Raw genomic sequence first — 17495 nt, 5'->3', positions numbered from 1 at the left:
ATGTAGGTAAATGTTATATACTTAATGTGTTCAATTTCCCATATTTTCATTGCGGGAAAATTATTACTCTGACAATTAAACAACTTACTTAAAAAAAATCCCCAAAACATCTTATCTACATTACTTTAAATAAAAAAATGTATGGTAATTCCAGTAAAACGAAGTTTAACTGCACAGTTTAAAGAAATACGACGTTCAATGATGGACTCATTTTAAGACGCATGCGCATGTGAGATGATTGGGTCTACCAATTCATCGAATACGATTTGGGTGGGAGACAACAGAGTTAGCACAGCTGTACTACCTGAATGTTCTCCCCACATTTACTCTGGTCCGGGCTGCTGAGGTTCCTTCAGTAATGTGTCGCCCTCTTCTGTTACAAATGTGTCGTTACAGTTTCAGCTCACATCAGTCATTGCTACAAAAACAGAACTGCAAATACGTAATGAAAATTTATTTATCCTTTATGCACTTTTTTGTTTGTGAGTATAAGTTGTATGTGCTATTCTGAATTTCTTTGGCACTTAAATGCACACAAAAAAACAAGAATTCTATCGCATTAAAAAGATGACACAGGCTTTGTTTCATTTTTTATGAACATTGACAATCACAACATATTAAAAACGTCAACTATAATAGCTTTACGTTTTTGTGGTCCTTAAACTATGTTCCCTTTTCAACATGATAAAGCAATGACACAAAACTTTTGTTTAAAATGAATACTCCTCCTTAGATAAGCAAGTATTGCATTACTTTGTCTCCTTGGTGCTTCATATATTAAAAAAAGGCAAAATTGCCTTTTAAGATCCTATAATTAAGTTTCATTAAGTCTTAGGAAGGTTTGAGGGGATTGTACGTGATAAGGAAACCATGAAAATGTTTGTGTCACTTGTGAATACAAATGGAAGAAAGAGGTTCATTCTCAAAAGGAAAAAACTTGGGGAGAAATCAAATACTGACAGATGCCTTGCAGTCTTTAAAGTGGCCTTAATCCTCCCTGAATCACCCCAATATACTGCTGGTCAGAGTTTGGTGCATATAAGGCTTATAAATCAGTGTTAGATGTGTGGAGAATACACGGGTAACACTGTTGGTTAGGGATTTGCATAAAAAAGCTTGACTTTACTTTAGATAAGGTTGTATTTATGTTGGCCTCAGAGTTTTGTATTAAGGATTTGGTTCTTTTCCCCTACAGGAACAGGAATCTCATCCTCCTCTGTGTCTTTTTTCTCCTCAAACACCCCCAGTATATCCCAGGACTGAGGAATCAGCTGGTGGCAGAAGGCAAGCCCCACCAACCAAGACACAGAAAAAATAGATATCACAGAGCAGAGCATAGCTAGAGTCCTGAACGGAAAGTACTGTGTGATAACTCCATCCTGCTCCCTCCAGCCAGGGAATAGGAGGACAGGAGGGATCCCAAGTACTGGCTCCCCACACAGCGCGCGCAACAACAGTCCCACTATATAGCCACTAATGGCACCATAGGTGTTGGCACAGCTGAAGTGCAACACACCTATCAGCTGTGGGAGAACCACACAATAGAGAAGATCCCCGCTCAGCATCCAGAGGGCAAACACGCTGTCATCACTGAAGGCGAGGCCTGTTCCTGCCAGGCCCACGACCAGCACGCTAGCACGGATCACCCGCTGCAGCTCCAGCTCCGACGCCTGCAAGAAGAGAAATGAAAAGAGCATTAAAAAAAATTAAATCCTTCATGCTGAACTTCTCACACACAGACGCACACAAACCCACGGGCACGAACACACACACACACACCTGCTTCCTCAAAGTCGTCTTGTATATGTTTTGAGTAAACATGGATGCTGAGGACAGCAGCACAGAGTCCATGGAGGACATAACTGCTGCAGCCACAGCACCAATGCCTAACACTGACAACCAGGTGGGTGTGAGGTTTTGCAGGGCCAATGGCAGGATCTTCCCTGCCTCCCCTCGTTCAAAAGGAGGGGGTAGACCATACGCTGTCTGGTTCCAGTCTTAGAGGAAAGGAGACAGAGCAGAGGAGCAGTTATAGAGTAGAGAAAGAGACAGACAGGGTCGAGAAGAAATGAAATGATGGAGGGGGAAGAAACTTTTATTATGATGACAGCATAAAAATAAAAAAAATAAAAAATCAAGCACTGCAGAGCAGGATGCTAGACATTTGAAAACTGGAAAGCCCCACCTTAATTAGTATGGTATACCAACCATAACACATAAAATGCAAACTAGTCTATATGTTCCTGGACCAGCTAAAATGCTAACAGGATTTAACTGTGATTAAAATATAAATTTGTTCTGTAAATGCATAGCTGAGAGTTTGCATTTATGTTTACCTGCAGAGGCAGCTGCTGCGCCAATGATAACAGAAGGGATGCCCATTACAAAAACTGTCCCAGCGGCAGCATAACAGGTGATCTGAGCCTGAGCCGAAGATGCTGCAGAGAGGATCCTCTGGTACAGAGCTTGATAAGCCAGTCCCCCTAAAGCCTGCAAGAAAACAATTACAAGATTTTAAATTCATGCATTTCGCACAAAAGATAATTTTACCAGCAGAAGCGTTCTATGAAGCAAAATTATGGGTTAAGTAAGGTATACTGGAGGTAACAGCAGAGCTATAAATGTTTCTAATTTGGGTATCTGCACCTGCTGAGAAGAATGAGGTCCTGCTGGGGAGCAGGGACCACAGAAAGAGGCAGGAAAAGACAGAACAAACTGGATGGAGGTGGGTGGGAGGAGGGTGTTCGCCAAGCTGACATCCATCACAAACAATGTCTCTTACTCACGTCATAATACAGTGGTAAGCTTGAGCAGCTTTTTCAGGAGCAGACTGATACATCTACCCTGCAGGAAGGAGTGCTACTGCAGCTCATTCATCTGATCAGCAATCGGGCATTTTGACAACAGCACTAAAACGTGAGGTTACTCATCCTTCTGTTATCACCACCTTTAATGTCGCTCCATAGTAGCTACTTTGTGACTTTGCACTTTGTCCCCGTCTTCTCAGGTCATTGTTTATGGTTCATACCCACAAACCTATTGTTATGATTACACACTTCAGTCATTACATGCCACTGCTTCATCTTTTATGTTTCAAGCTTCATTCTGTATCAAGATATTTATAGGTCAGTATTTTCTTGTGCTATGTTCACTGTGCAGCATATACTTCCCCAGACCATTACAATGTTATTTTCCTCTGTCACATGTTGTAAGCTGCCAGGACAAAGAGTTTCCCCCAGTGTGGGACAAATGAAGTATGTCTCATCTTATCTTATTCTGAGATGAATTGGTTATCCGTGATTGGTCCACTGACGTGCCATCTCCTCCTTGGGCTATAAGTGTTGTCAGGCAAGCTTACACAAAGAAAGCTAGCATATGCAACCTTGCTTTTTGTTGCAGCACTCCGTCAGGTTTACTGCTACAATTTTCTTTTTCTAATTTATTTTTGGGGATGAGGTCACATTTTTCAAGTCTTCTGTCTTCAAATGTATCAGGAGTCTCTTAGGTCCTGAGTGAACAGCTGTGCAAATTTCTCTTTTTGTTCAACTTCTAGCTGGCATAGATAGACTGTGGGTGGAGAGATGGAGCAAATCTGATTTTTTAAAAAGTCAAAATATGGCTTACATATCATTTTGATAAAGGTATTTACACTGTCACGGCCTGATGGCCAAGACAAAGAGGTTTAGTGTCTTTGAACAAGGCAGAATTGTTGAGCTGCAAGATCAAGGCTTCTTGCAACAAACAACAGTTGTTTTAAATGTCCTAAGACATTCTGAGTGTTATGGGATGAAAAAGTCAAGTAGTAGTGGCAAAAAAACACAATTTAACCTGAACAACTCTTAGGGCTTTCAATGATACTAGCATGACAAGGAAACCTCCACTGGAAAAGTTTTCAGCACAGTGAAGGAGGCTCGATCATGAGCTGGTGCCTGTTCTCTTCAATTGAACAATGGAGCATCAGCTAGCTATGTAGAGATGTTGCAGCAGGTATCCCTCACACCTCTCCTCTGTGTAGCAATGACAACAAGAAAACAATGCCTGTCTGATGAAGGAATTCCCCCTGATCTAAGTCCATTTCAGAACATTTGGAGATACCCTTTGTGGGGCCATCTATACCACATAGATCAGCGTTCCAACCAATCCCCTGGAAGCACTTGCATCAAGCATGTCTAAACATATTTTTGATATGATCTTCAATAATGGTGGGGCTGATCACTACTGAGTCCTTTTTAGACACTTTTGTTTGGGTTTTTTTTTTTTTTGAGGCTATGGTCTTAAACTTTTGACCAGCTGATGTACAGCATGTTTCAGTTTAAATGCTTTTTCAATAAATTACCAACTCCCTATTTTTGTCTCTTGTTCTTGTTTGCACATTGAGGCTTAACTTGAAACCTGCATTTGTGCAGGTGTGTATATGGTTTCTGTGTCTGCATTTATAAGGATGTATCTCTGCACAGAAAATACAGACAAAATGACGCTAAAATCTTACCAACAACAGCATATCGTCTGTCCATTTTCCTGCATCTGCCAGCTCCAACTCTCCTAACCAAGAGTTCTCATTAGTTTGGTTGAGGTAGGTTTGGTTTGGAGATATTCCAGATACCGCTGGACTCAAGAGCAGAAAGGGAACACAGAGCCACTGAAACAGAAAAAAACAACTGTTGGAGAAAATCCAATCAGAAGCTAATTTAACTATAACAATTTGCTTAAATATGGATTGATCTGATTCAGGTTTTATTTAGAGCTGAATCAATTCCTCGAATGATTTGAGGTACTCGATTACAAAAAATACTCGAGTAATTTTCTCTGCCTCGAGGAATCATTTAATTTTTAAAAAGATCAAAGAGTGATATTTCAAATAGAGCTGAGGCCATATTAAGAGAGTTTTCAGACCCCTCAAGCTACCTCTTATACAAAATAGCAACTAGCAACAAATCTAGCTTCTTTTCTGGAGTTTGGAGATGAATGGGTCATTCTACAAAACGGGTGCCATTTGGGTCCGCAACATTTGATGACATGTACAAGGCACAAAAAATGTGTCAAAGTGTGTTTACAAATTTTGTAGCAACCAAAGCAAGTGCTCTTATTGACATGCTGTATCAGAAAATTCTATTTCTTAAAGAGAAAAATTTTCATTCGAAAAATAACGGCTCTTTAACTAAACAAAAATATATTTTATCAGATTACTCGATTAATCGATGGGATTTTCAGTAGAATACTCGAATACTAAAATATTCAATAGCTGCAGCCCTAGTTTTATTAGTTCTGTTGCCTATATGTAATCCTGCACTTATTTGACACATTTGGACTCCATGTGTGCTTCTTGATTCTCACCAGGCTGAAGAAGATGAAGGAAAGCTGGATGATATCTGTGTACGCAACTGAGTAGAGCCCTCCTAAAAACGTGTAGATTATTGAGACAGCCGCTGAGATGATGATGGAGAGGGCAGCTGACAGTCCAAGAATTACATTAATGGTTCCACCTGGAAATAAACAAAAACCTCAGGTATGAGATGGTGCCCAAATAGTATGGTGAATTAAGTTTTTAAAAGGCTTTTTACTTTAAACGTACAGTGTGTAGGAGCTGAAGTATTTAAAAATATCCAGCAGTCAGTTTTTCTAGATTGAGCTGAAGTGGTGAACTGTGGTGTGAAATTCTGAAGCCTATGCAGAAGTGCTAAAAACTGTGGTTGAAAGAGGAAAATATCATTTTTATTGAGTTGACTTATCACTAATTTAAACATACTGATGATGATTACAAATAATTTCCACCAAGTCTGTTCTGCTCAACACAGCTGATTACCACACACTGTACCTTTAATGTCAGTTACAGACTCTTCAGAATTCTGTGTTTCTCACCCAGGGCCGCGAGGATGCAGGCCACCCACAAAATATCACTGACTAAAGCAGGGAGAAGAAGTGTTGCAGTGAATATGTTGCCATAGCGATGCTGAAACGGGTCCAACATGGTGACGTAGCGCTTTGACCTCATTGGTTTTGCAAAAAACAATCCTCCTGAGGGAGACAAGGGAAAAATATACTTGACATACCTGCTTTAGATTAAAAATAATTTCCTAGTTGAAAAAAAAATTAGAGTGAAATGATTGACTTTTTAGTAGTTCAGCAAAATTTCATTCAAGAAATTATCCTGCAACTTGAATTACTTGTTTATTTTTCCAAAAACATAAACATAAAGAATTCACAGCTTCAGCTTAGAAGTAGGTTTAATTTGGGTTATCAAATTAAACTCTTAACAGGGACAAAACAAGACCACAGTATCACTAGGTCATGTTAATCCCTCACAAAAAGAGACTTTATAATGTCAGATGGGTCTCAGGAAACTCAAGACAGGATTATTGCTCTGCTGGAGGTTATTTATCATTAACATATTATTTTAATTTTACACAAAAGCTTAGTTGTGAGTGTTGGGAGCATTGTCACCTCACAGGGAAGAGGATGTAGGATGGAAAATGCCTGTCCCTTATGCTGTATCAGAGTTCTTCACACATCTCATGAGGATGGCCAGATTAGACTTTGAAATGATCTGTTTTTGTGGATATGAATGAGTAGTGACAGAACAAAAGAGCCTCAATGAGAAAAATGATGCTATTATACAAAACAATCTGACTGTTATCCATTTTCACCGGATTAGTGGATATGAATTACAATGAATGCCCTAGATTCATGTGTGTGATTCATCAGTCATGACTAATGACAAATAGGTTAGCTGTTCATGCTGCTGAAGCTACAATGACAATGTGCTACCACAGCTTGCACAGTCGTTAAAGCATCTCTATCTTTTAACATTGCTTAAATTGAAATGATTCGATTAAACACAGAAAATTAAGAACAGACTATTTTTATTCTCTATTTGACCATGGAGGGTCAGCTTTTTTAGCCTTGATAATCCATGAAATTACTGTTGTAGATTGTCTATAATTTAATATGTGTGCCTGTGTTGATATTGATGGCTGATTTAAAGATGGGCAGAATTTGCCCCTCAGACTTTGCGCGAGGCTCAGTCAAGTATTTGGCCAAATATGGACAAAAGAAAAAAAGAGGGCACTTTTGAATCTGTGCTAATAAACAGAATGTTTACTTCATACTATTATTATACTCCTGTTTCTGGCTGTGGTTTTTTTTTGATTCTGCTAAAATAGTCACAAGCAAATTCAATGGTGTTCTTTGAATCTAGACATGCATTTGTTTCTCAGTGTTAACTTTAATGCATGGCATCACACTTCGGTGTATTTTTATGACAGTCAGTCTGGCTGAAAAGAGAATTTGAAAGGTATTTAAAAGTCTTTTTGAAACAACCATTAGTAGGTTTGGATGGATATGGTAAGTCATACAACAGCCCAGTATTGTTGCATTGATTATGAGGCAAAAGGGAGGTTTATTATCTGTGCTTATCAGCCCACATCATATCATTCTAGCTTCCTCTCCCACTGTTTTTTGGAGGAGAAGTCCTCTGTTGACCTTGTGGTCAGACTGACATACACAGATGAGGCATTTGCCTCAATGTAATGTAAGCTAAATTTAATTCTGACAGAAGCTTCTGGTTAAATGCTCACAGCCTTTCTATGTGTTGGAAGTCTTGAGTTTTGGTATCTATTTATCTTGCAAACAGTAAATATGACATTCTGAGACACTTTGCCATATGAGGCTGAAAGTGCAACCACAAAAAGTTCTACTAACAATCAAAAATAGAAAAGACCAAAAACTTCGTCACAATATTCAAAGTTGTGTCAAAGTTTTGAACAATCACCTCTTCTTCTGCTATAAATGATAACACAGCTTTATTTGTTGCGACTACTCACCAAGGACAAAATTGATAACATACGCAGGAGGACCCATTGCCCAGATGAGACCTTGAGTAGGAGAATACACAGCCTCAGCAGTTCCCAAGATGTAACCCCCACCAACCCATGTGGCTGAAACACAAGAAAGCGGAGCAAGACAACTTAATGACAGGACTAGCACCTAGGATTAAGTACACAAACCAAGTATAAAAGGTAGGTAGATAGACAGATGGGCTGACAGACAGGTGCATATGTTTACAAATCACACAACAAATCAATCAATCAATCAAAAGTTTTACCTGTCATGGTGAAAACCCCAACTAAGACACTGATGTTGCGTCCTCCCACCATGGTAACTTCACTCTTGTTGCCAACACATGTTTTCTCTACTTTCTTGGACTTTCGAGATGCCCAGACTCCAATCACCAGGATGACGATATAAAAAACCACCACAGCCACTAATCCAGGGACACTCACTGCCATGATTGTCTGCTACAATGCAAAGCACACCAAAATAAGAAAAAAACTTTGACACAAACAAACAACAACAAAAAAAACATTTTAGAATAGAATAGTACTTAGAATGTACTAGAATGTACTTTAATTAAAGTTGTAGTCAGATATTTCGTGGTGAAACCACCCCCTAGTAAAAGAATTGTATCTTGATTTTTAAGAAGCATCACGTTAAAAAAAAAAAAAAAAAATCAGAAACCGTTTTTCAGCTAACAGTGTCCCAACATGGACTTCACAGACAACAGATAGGCACCAAAGAGTCATACCACCTTAAAACTGAACACAGGGATGTTTATCAAAGGGTTTGAAAAAAAAAAAAAAAAGACTGCCCATAACCATGGAAAAGACTACTGAGGACCTTGGAGCCATCAAGTTCCCTGGATTTTCCTGGGAATTGTCTTTGCAGCAACCTTGGTGTTGTCAGGAGACGAAAATCAAAATAAACTTTTTTTAGGCCCGACCCACTGTAATTGGCCTCAGTATTTTTCCATGGAACTAAGTGTTTCTTCTGCCAGGATGTTATCCTTTCCCCCGCAGGGTTTAAAATGCCACACTTACAGCTCTGTTAGGGAAACGACTCTTTTAATAGCTGTTTTTTAGACCACAGATCACTCCCTGGTCAGTTCATTGTAGGTTTCAAGGAAAAGGCTATGTAATCTAGTGCTAAGTGTGAGCAATGAAGTTTAGAGCCCTGTGTTTTAGTCTAAGTTAACCAGTTAGAGGTATTTGCTGAAAATAGTTATTCCAATTAAAAGATAAATGAATAAATTAGGTGCTCATTGAGGAAATGTTAGGCTTGTCTACAGGAAATAAACATGTCTTTTATGATATGTTTAACACTTGGTTGTTATTTGCTCAGTAAATACAGAGAACTGAATCAGTAATGTATTTTATGCTCTGTGACCCATGTGATTGGACCATTAAACTCAGGGCAGTGTTGTCCCTGCTTATCATGACCAGGTCAGCTTGACACGAACTCGTATATAACAATGATTATTACATAGGCTACTTATGCATCATTACATATCTTCAATAAATGTCAAAATTCCTTACCAAATGACCCATCAGCACCACATTTTACTGTCTGATAAGGTATGAGCAGCATCTTATTTCTGAGAAAGGTCGAGATGATGCTGTTAACTGGGTTCTATCTACCACAGCTTGTCCTTTCTGTGAATATACAGTGATGGCGAATGTAAACGCTCATAATTTCCTCCATTAAAACGACGTATTTAATGAAATAAGTCCTCGTAGCCACCATATTAACGTAAAATGCTCTAAAGTCGACCTCAAAATGACTTCAAGCCCCGTTGGAGTCTGTACAGATTATTTCCTCATCAATCGGATACACAAGAACATGCACGGAATGTATAGCACATCTATTTCTGCTATAACCTCAATTGCATTCATACACAGCGCTACGATGACAACAAGACATTGCCGATTAAAAGAAACGCAGTGGCGATGAATAAAACTTAAGAGCAGTGATCCATGTGGCGTTGTTATCGATACCGTTTTTAAATATCCATTATTGAATATTGATTTTTGCGTGTTCTGTCATAAGCGCTCGTCTTTATCTTCAGACTGAAATTAGACCACAGCTACATGACCACGTTTAGCTAACTTATCCTTCACACAAGCGTTTATTGGCCCCATAAAATTGAAATAAAACACAATATTTGCACAACCATGGAAATATACTAATAAAAGACCATTTTGGTGCGATAAATGTTTTTTAGCCATTAGCCAAAAAACGGGACATTAAATGATTGACTATAAATGAGGCTTTGAGTTAGCCGACATACCTTGTGACTATTCCGCGTCCAGCCTGCACATCTGCCGCCTCCGTTAAGGATCTGTATTGTTACAGCCCCGGCCGCTCAAGTCTTCTCTATTGTTGTCCCCCTCTGAAACGTGATACCTGGAGGGGCGCGTTCAGGAACAAAAACTTTTCCTCTGTAAGAAGGTTACCGAAATACTGCAATTACTGTTGAAAACGTGTTTGAGTCCATATTGGGGTCTCTGGGAAGAACATGTAAAGCAGCTAATCACAAACGGCAAGGATGCAACTAATACCAATAAGGCAGTGACGCGTTGCTCACATTCGAAACAGCTCAGTTGGTTCAAAATCGTTGCAAAGCGTTGCACATAGTCTTGAACGCAGCTTGGACTACGGGCCTCAATAAACGACAGCGTTATCTTAGGTACAGATCAATTACCTGAAAAGGGGCACACGTGATTCGCACTTAAACGTGAAAATACAGCATCATGTTCAGTCCATAACCCCGTGTGTACATTGAAGTGCAGAAATATGATCATGGAGACACGACCAGAAATAGACCCGCATGTTGTACAATCATGAGGTCAATATGTAATGGGTTTATGTAAACCACTTACACAAGGAAGTGAATACGGCATTAAGAATATTTTCAAATATGCATTTTAATTAATAAATACAATTATTCTTATCTTTAGTTGTATTTTTAGTATACATGAAAATTAGTGATACCTGTCCCCCCAAACAACCGCTTTAATCCACGGCAAGGACTTAAGACCTGGATGACTAATTGTCAGCTGCTCAGTTCTGACAAAAATGATGTGACTCTTCTTGGCCCACAACGCCGGAGACTCTTTCCAGGAATACCTCGTGGTTAGATTAGTGTTATTACTTGTTATGATACAGCTCTACTAAGTCTTTGAAGATTTGACAGGTAGTCCAAAATACCACAGCAAAAGTACTGGCTACCAGTAAGAAGGCTCTGCACTGCTCCCCAAAAACCAGGGATAAAATTAAAGTCCTTCCACTAAACCTTCGAAGCTATGTTAAAGAGTTCATAGTAAGTGATTACCCTGCAGGAACATCCCTTGACCAAAGGCTCTACAAGTCATGTGAGGTAGAATCTTCAGTTATCAGGCCTTTTTCATTTGGAATCATTTACCAGAGTCCTGGAGGCATACTCATCTGGACTTAAAATTTTGCTTTCATACAAAGTTTATAGTTCAAGCTGGCTCAGTCTTATGCAAAGGCTTAGTTATGCTGCAGACTGCTGAGGAACAGGTACACAGAGCTCGTTCTTCCCATCTTTCTCCTGTAGGCCTATGTGTCCACTTGTCACTAACTTATCAAAATTTTAAGTACTAAGACCCATGTCAGCATTGCATTATTTTCTTTAGTTGTTAAAAAAGAAGCTTATTTTCACACTGTAACCTCAAGTTGTATACAGACCTATGCAAGTATTAACAGTAATGTAAACAGGGACTGGGAAAGAAATTCAGGCCGGGAAATGTCCAATCAGTCAGGCCACTTCCACCACCACAAGGGTTGTGTCACGTAGGATAATGGACCAAAAATTTGTTGTTTTTTTCCTTCCAAAAATATGCTTTTTACAGTACAAGTGACCCTTTGCTAAGCCCCTCCCACAAAGGGCTTCTGTCCAATCCTTGGTTAGAAACCATTAAAATGCACAGGAGGCCTGTCAAGATTTCAAAAGAATTCAATATGCCTAAGCTGTGTGCATACAGCACTTACAAGTCTAACAGTCAGTCAATATTTGAGAAGTTTTGAGGGTGGTGGGGATTTTTCTTTTTTTTTTTTTTTTTGGGGGGGGGGGCATTTCCCAAGCCCAAGATGCAAATAGAAAGATGCTGAGTGTGGATAAAGCCTAAGAACACCTGCATTTGTTCTAAAGGAAGGTGCTAACTACCACGCGCTATGTGTCAGGTAAGATAACAACAAACAAACAAAGATGTATCAATAGTAAGTTACTTCTGCTAAACCCTGAGCCATTGAAATATGTGAACAAGAAATATGTGTAACAGAAACAAGTTTTGACATACTGATATATTTTAGCATTTTGTGAATGGCTACTATAGATATAGGCAAACACAACGACAATGAAAGTTAAATTAATATTAATTTCAATTTAACAAGAATATGTCCACTTACCTCACTCTACAAGAACTCTGTTCTTAGTTGAATTGTTTTGATTTCACTTCAACTCTGCCAACATTTGCTTTGGTGATGTATCTCCTTAAAACATACTGGAGACCATTTCTGGCTACTTCTCTCTAAAGTACCTGAATAATCTGTTCAGATACTTGAAAATGACTCATTGATCTCACTAAAAAACTGCATATTTCTCATTTTAGAAGGGAAAGCTTGACAGGCATACTAACAGTAGCCAAAGGGCGTGGCTTAGAAAAGTGTCACAACTGACAAAATGAAACAAAGTTTTCTATTATAGCCAAGCAAATCAATAATATACCATTCATTTTATATCATATTTTGGCCTTTGAAGTCCTCTGCTCAGGGATGTCTGATTGTGGGTTTGTGAGAAGAACTGACCGTTTGTTAACTCACTTAAAGTAGCAGCATCATTTATTTTTAACTGTACACTGCTGGACCTGGGCGGGGGTTGATAAAACGTGTTTTTTTTTTAACACTTTGCCCCTTCCTCCTCGAGTAACCTTTTTTTCTTCACCACCTCCCTTTCATGTCCACCTTCTCTCTTATTTTATATTATTTTATAATCACTCTACTCTTTTGCTCCTCTGAGTGAGGAGGAGGTCTCCAGACCTCTCCTAAACTCCAAACCTACAACCTGTCCTCTTGATCCTATACCTACCAGCACCCTGCAGACCACCTTACCCATCATCAAACCTGCAGTCACACACATGGTCAATTCCTCCTTGGAATCTGGGGTCTGCCCCACAGCTTTTAAACAAGCTCAGGTCACCCTGCTGCTCAAGAAACCTAATCTCAACCCAGCCTAGGTTGAAAATTGGAGGCCAGTCTCTGGTGATTTTGTAGTCGAGCTTGATGGGTCTCCAAGATAACACAACTAGATGTAGATGGCACAGCAGGGGCATCACAGAAGCCTAGAGGAGTCAGGTTTTCTAACTTCAGTTCACAGTTTTCATGATCAGAAACTTCCAAGACCAGACAGATTCAGACATTTAAAGCAAAAACAGTGCAGATATAGGTGGTTCTCAAATAGTTTTATGTTGCTAATGAACAATACAGAGATGTTTTTTTTAATTTCCTCCATCATTAACACTGACCTAACAATACTAGATGAGTGTTGCGGGAAAACAGACTTAGGTGTTAACCTCATCTCAGCTGGGAAGCAAAACTTTTCAATAGGAACATATGTAGATCAAGGAACCCAAACTGAACTATTGTTATTGACCTTATTTGTTTGTTTAAATGTCATCATGAAATACACCTTGAACTTTTTACCCTTTGTGCATTCTCTTGGAAGAAAATGGAGGTGAAAAAAAGCTAACAAAAAAAAGACAACTTCCAGTCAGTTTTCTGGGGTAGTTTAAGTCTTTTTATCTTGAGTTTATTTCTTGCTTCTGTTGAGAGCATGCATTATTTTGTTTTGTCTAAACAAAAGTTTTAAATTGTTTCAGGGGAAGTTCAAAATGCATAGGAAAACAGCAAAACTATACACATAACTGATACTACAATTTGGGGTCTCTGTTCAGACTAGAACAATACAAAAGTCCCCTTCTGTGTTCCAAGGAACATATCAAATGCTTCTTTCTACAGAACCCCCTGATGTTTCACTCGCTAATGTGTATCTTGAAACCTCAGCAGCCTGGTTGGAGTCCAGCCTGAAAGGCTTGTCAATAAACAGGGAGACAAATCTGCAGCCAGCCTAATGTCCTCTATATATCAAGATGAAGTGATGTTAATGATGCAGTGTTTCGAGGCCAAGGCATATGCGTTGTGGTTATGATAGAGTTAAGGTGCCTTTGCCTGTGTGAGCACCTGATTGTTGGCCTCTGACTGTGGGTGGGTGGGAAGTAAAAGTTCTTTCCCTGCAGGGTCAGAGGTGCACAGTATCCAGTGGTTGGTGTCCTTTTCCGCTTTGTGAGAGTCCAAGAAGGTGTGAGCTGTTACCACATACTCTTTGCTGAATATGGTCCTGCAGAGTAACAACTGTTATTTATAATTTGCCAGAAGTTATGACAGGCACTTTTTTACACAACTTTTAAAAAGCTGGATCAAGACAGCAGAGGTGTATCTGAAGATTAATTCCTGCTGTGTTTTAACAGAATACCAATCATTTTTATGAAGATATCACAGGGTTTTATAGTGTGAGTAAGTCTGCTGTGGAAATAGTGTTAACTTTTTACCCCAAAGAGGAAGAGTGAATTTTCATGTCACCGTGACCAGACTCTGTCTTATCAGTTTGCACATTTTGGTACTGTGCTTTAACTCTGAATATTTAACAGACCCCCAAGTTTAATTCACATGAAACAAATAAGAACTACCTTGATACTCCATTAAACCTAACATGATACCTTGTTAAAGTTGGGTAATGTCAAAGTGTAACATTAAAAAATACCTGATGACTTGATCACCAAGAGCAGCGAGAGCCTGGTTTGTCTTGTAGTGTATAACCAGCACCTTCACATTAGCCTGTAGCAAAAAAAATTAATAAAGCAATGAATATGTTAATGTGTAAAGGAAAGAGTGCTGATGTTGCAACAGGTAGAATAAAAGATTAATTGCAGACTTACAGGAACAGGCTGACCGTCATTTTCAAGCCTCTCCTGGGGGTCAAAGTGCAGTATCTTCCACCATGAGAGAAAAGAACAGTCTTCATCCAAGTTGACTTCTTGTAGATGGGAGTTCTTTGCACACTTAGAGGAAATCACATAATGTCACATTAAAAACAGCTAAAATTCCAGGGAAGCGGCTGATGACATTGCTTCATTAAGTAATGCCCTTCACATTTTCATTCTACTGTAGAGGACATCCAATCCAACTTAAAGGTTGTTAGTAAAATATATACTCCTTGATGATCTGAATTAATAATTCAAGACAAAACTTGGGCTACCTTTTGAAAACTTTTCCAGTCACTTGTAAGATAAAGCTGGGGAAGGAAGAGAAAACACAGAGTTACATCTACATGTACACAAAACATTTGCTATTATAAACACAATAAACAGACTGTGAGCACAGTTTGTTGTCATAAATGTGAAAAAGAAGAGTCAGAACAGATCTGTTCAAAACACTTTTACATTATTTGTGCTGCATGGAGGGCAATTCCATCTTTTTGGTTTGCACATTCATGATGGTTTGAGACTGAGATGGATTTAAGAATGGTCCAAACAAAAATGTCTAAAACATTTTTCTTTGCATAACCACATCTTATGATACACCCATACTGCAGTACTGAAGTTTCTAACGCTAAAACTATGAAAACAATTGATTCTGGTACATTCCTTCTTATTTCACAGATTTCTATCTTTGTTTGAAGAGCAAATTAAGGTATGTTTGCTTGTGCTTGAGTGTGTTGGTACACCTACCCCTCTGGCAGAGCTTAATGTTGTTTTTAGGGCAAACCTTTGCTCATAGTGTAGAGTAGATCCTTCAGGACTGCCATCCACACTGTAATCATGTGAAATATTGCAGGTGACTGAGTATTGAAAAGGTGGTGGTGGTGGTGGGGGTTCATTTGTCTTTTTTTTGTTTGTGTGTTTACCTTTCAATGACAAAAGCAGTGCGTGTGCAAGCCTGAATGTCCCTTCCTGCACTGACACCACATGGAGCTTTAATACCAAGAGGAGTTTTGATGAGACTATTCAAGTCTGCGTTGATGCTGATGGCACTGCACTCCCTGTTTTCTCCTCCAAGATTCACCAACATCACAACATCCCCAAAATGCAATCTTCCATCCGTTGTCCCAGTTAGATTCACCTACACCATACATAACAATACATAATTGTGACCATTATTAACATCTCTATCATAAATATTCTGTTGCTATTCATGGTGGTCTCAATCAGCTTAAACTTTATTTTACCGGTCTCAACAAGTTCTGTTTGAAGAAGTCCTCTTTCTGGAAGGCAAGCTCACCCCTCTCCTTTTCCTCCTGGTACTCTTTCATTTCATCCTAAAAAAGGAAAATAGAAGCATTTGTCCCCACCTTGAAAACCCCAATCATGAGAGAACTGAAAGGCCATTTTATTTAATTCCACCCATTATTTTAGCATCTTAAGCTTCTATTGCTGTGAATATCAACACATTTCTGCTACTGTATGGGTTAGTTCAAACTAAAGATGTGCCTAAGTCTTCATAAAATACTCTGATTGCTAAGAGCATATGGCCTTTTGATAGATTAAGAGCATTGGGAAAGAAATAATAGCTGGCTCTGTTGTTTTATTATATTTACATAAATAGTCAGTATCCGAACTTACCTTTTGCAATAGGATGACCACTGAGACCTACTTCACACTTCTAATAGACAATGTAGGTTTTTGTGCTTGTACTTTGGTTAAATGGGAACAGTGACCCCATATACAACACACCAAAACAGTTTGGTCATCATTTCATAGTGCAGATTGTTAACCGAAGAAGTCCATTGTGGGAAAAAAAAATGAGAGAGCAGATCATTCATGCCACCAACACACCGAGAAAGTCGTTGAAACAGCAATTAAAAGAGTTTGGAAAAAAAAAGCGAGATCATAAATTTGAGTTTTTGTATTGGAAACAAACCTCTCTTAAGCGCAGGTCTTCCAACCAGTTTCCCGTTTTCACACCTGAGCGATACGTCATCACGTCGGATATTTTGGTAATAATATATCTTTAAGAAGCGATCACATGTAGATTGTATGTTGCAACGATGTTCGTGTTTGGTGTGTTAAATATTACGCAGGAAAAGTTTGGGTTTTAGTTTCTATGACAACAGAAAGTGACGAGTAACGGAAGTCTCGTGTTCCGTCAGTTCCATAGACTGTGGTCAGTCCTCGCCAACCGTCGCGAGAGGGCGTGCATCTACAGGAGTGTGTTTCTGATACACTGCATACTGAAGACTGAAGCATGCTGCGGATCTAGGGCCGGTTGTCTGGGATCGCAATTCCAAGTTGTTTACGATAGCTCCACCTAGTGCATCGGATCTCTGTAGACTGCATTTGTAAAGTGTCGCGTAACGTCGTGCCAACACAAGGGCCTGAAGACATGCTATGAGGTTCTCAAACTGCATAAGAAACCGACAATTGTACGATTTTCAAAAAATGAAACACTTACAGTAAGTCACTGTGTGGAAAAACATTCATTTCCTTCTGTTGATGTGCTCTTGCATGAACTTGTCGCACCAAACACACAGAGGCACAGTCCCACACAGGGTGGATCTACGTGTCCTCTATGAATTCATGATTATTATA

At 39.2% G+C, this 17495-nt stretch overlaps 2 protein-coding genes across 3 annotated transcripts; both read right to left on the bottom strand.

Moving 5' to 3' along the window:
* Positions 1-280: 280 nt before the first annotated feature.
* On the bottom strand, positions 281-10395 carry LOC141797088 (high-affinity choline transporter 1-like). Of its 2 annotated transcripts, none has more exons than XM_074678501.1 (9): positions 10121-10395; positions 8102-8291; positions 7821-7934; positions 5860-6015; positions 5335-5483; positions 4490-4639; positions 2337-2490; positions 1780-1997; positions 281-1670 (listed from the first exon to the last, which is right to left on the bottom strand). In XM_074678501.1, exons 2-9 carry the CDS (start codon positions 8283-8285, stop codon positions 1155-1157), a joined length of 1641 nt encoding a protein of 546 aa, XP_074534602.1. In that variant the 5' UTR covers positions 8286-8291; positions 10121-10395; the 3' UTR covers positions 281-1154. The 2 variants fall into 2 exon arrangements, with proteins under 2 accessions (XP_074534602.1, XP_074534601.1); XM_074678500.1 differs by having other exon boundaries at positions 285-1670; positions 8102-8294; positions 10121-10392.
* Positions 10396-13619: 3224 nt separating this feature from the next.
* Positions 13620-17055, bottom strand: cfap161 (cilia and flagella associated protein 161). The gene is made up of 8 exons (XM_074678074.1): positions 16828-17055; positions 16136-16225; positions 15815-16029; positions 15639-15720; positions 15167-15202; positions 14847-14969; positions 14672-14745; positions 13620-14248 (listed from the first exon to the last, which is right to left on the bottom strand). The coding sequence occupies exons 1-8, from the start codon at positions 16885-16887 to the stop codon at positions 14065-14067; spliced, it is 864 nt and encodes a 287-aa protein (XP_074534175.1). The 5' UTR covers positions 16888-17055; the 3' UTR covers positions 13620-14064.
* Positions 17056-17495: the final 440 nt, after the last annotated feature.

Source organism: Halichoeres trimaculatus, unplaced genomic scaffold, assembly GCF_033239565.1.
Source record: "Halichoeres trimaculatus isolate MK-OKI-2021-1 unplaced genomic scaffold, fHalTri1.1 fHalTri1_scaffold_10, whole genome shotgun sequence".
Lineage (NCBI taxonomy): Eukaryota > Metazoa > Chordata > Actinopteri > Labriformes > Labridae > Halichoeres > Halichoeres trimaculatus.
Note: the sequence above shows the minus strand (reverse complement) of the source record. Positions and strands in the feature narration are given on the sequence as shown.

Coding starts and splice junctions, on each gene's coding strand:
- LOC141797088 (XM_074678501.1), bottom strand. CDS start 8,285: ATGGCAGTGAGTGTCCCTGGATTAGTGGCTGTGGTGGTTTTTTATATC. Junction 6,016..7,820: donor TGTTATCAATTTTGTCCTTG/GTGAGTAGTCGC, acceptor TGTCTCCCTCAG/GAGGATTGTTTTTTGCAAAA. Junction 1,998..2,336: donor CGCAGCAGCTGCCTCTGCAG/GTAAACATAAAT, acceptor CTTTCCTCTAAG/ACTGGAACCAGACAGCGTAT.
- cfap161 (XM_074678074.1), bottom strand. CDS start 16,887: ATGACGTATCGCTCAGGTGTGAAAACGGGAAACTGGTTGGAAGACCTG. Junction 15,203..15,638: donor CATTAAGCTCTGCCAGAGGG/GTAGGTGTACCA, acceptor TTCCTTCCCCAG/CTTTATCTTACAAGTGACTG. Junction 14,249..14,671: donor CTTGGTGATCAAGTCATCAG/GTATTTTTTAAT, acceptor GTTACTCTGCAG/GACCATATTCAGCAAAGAGT.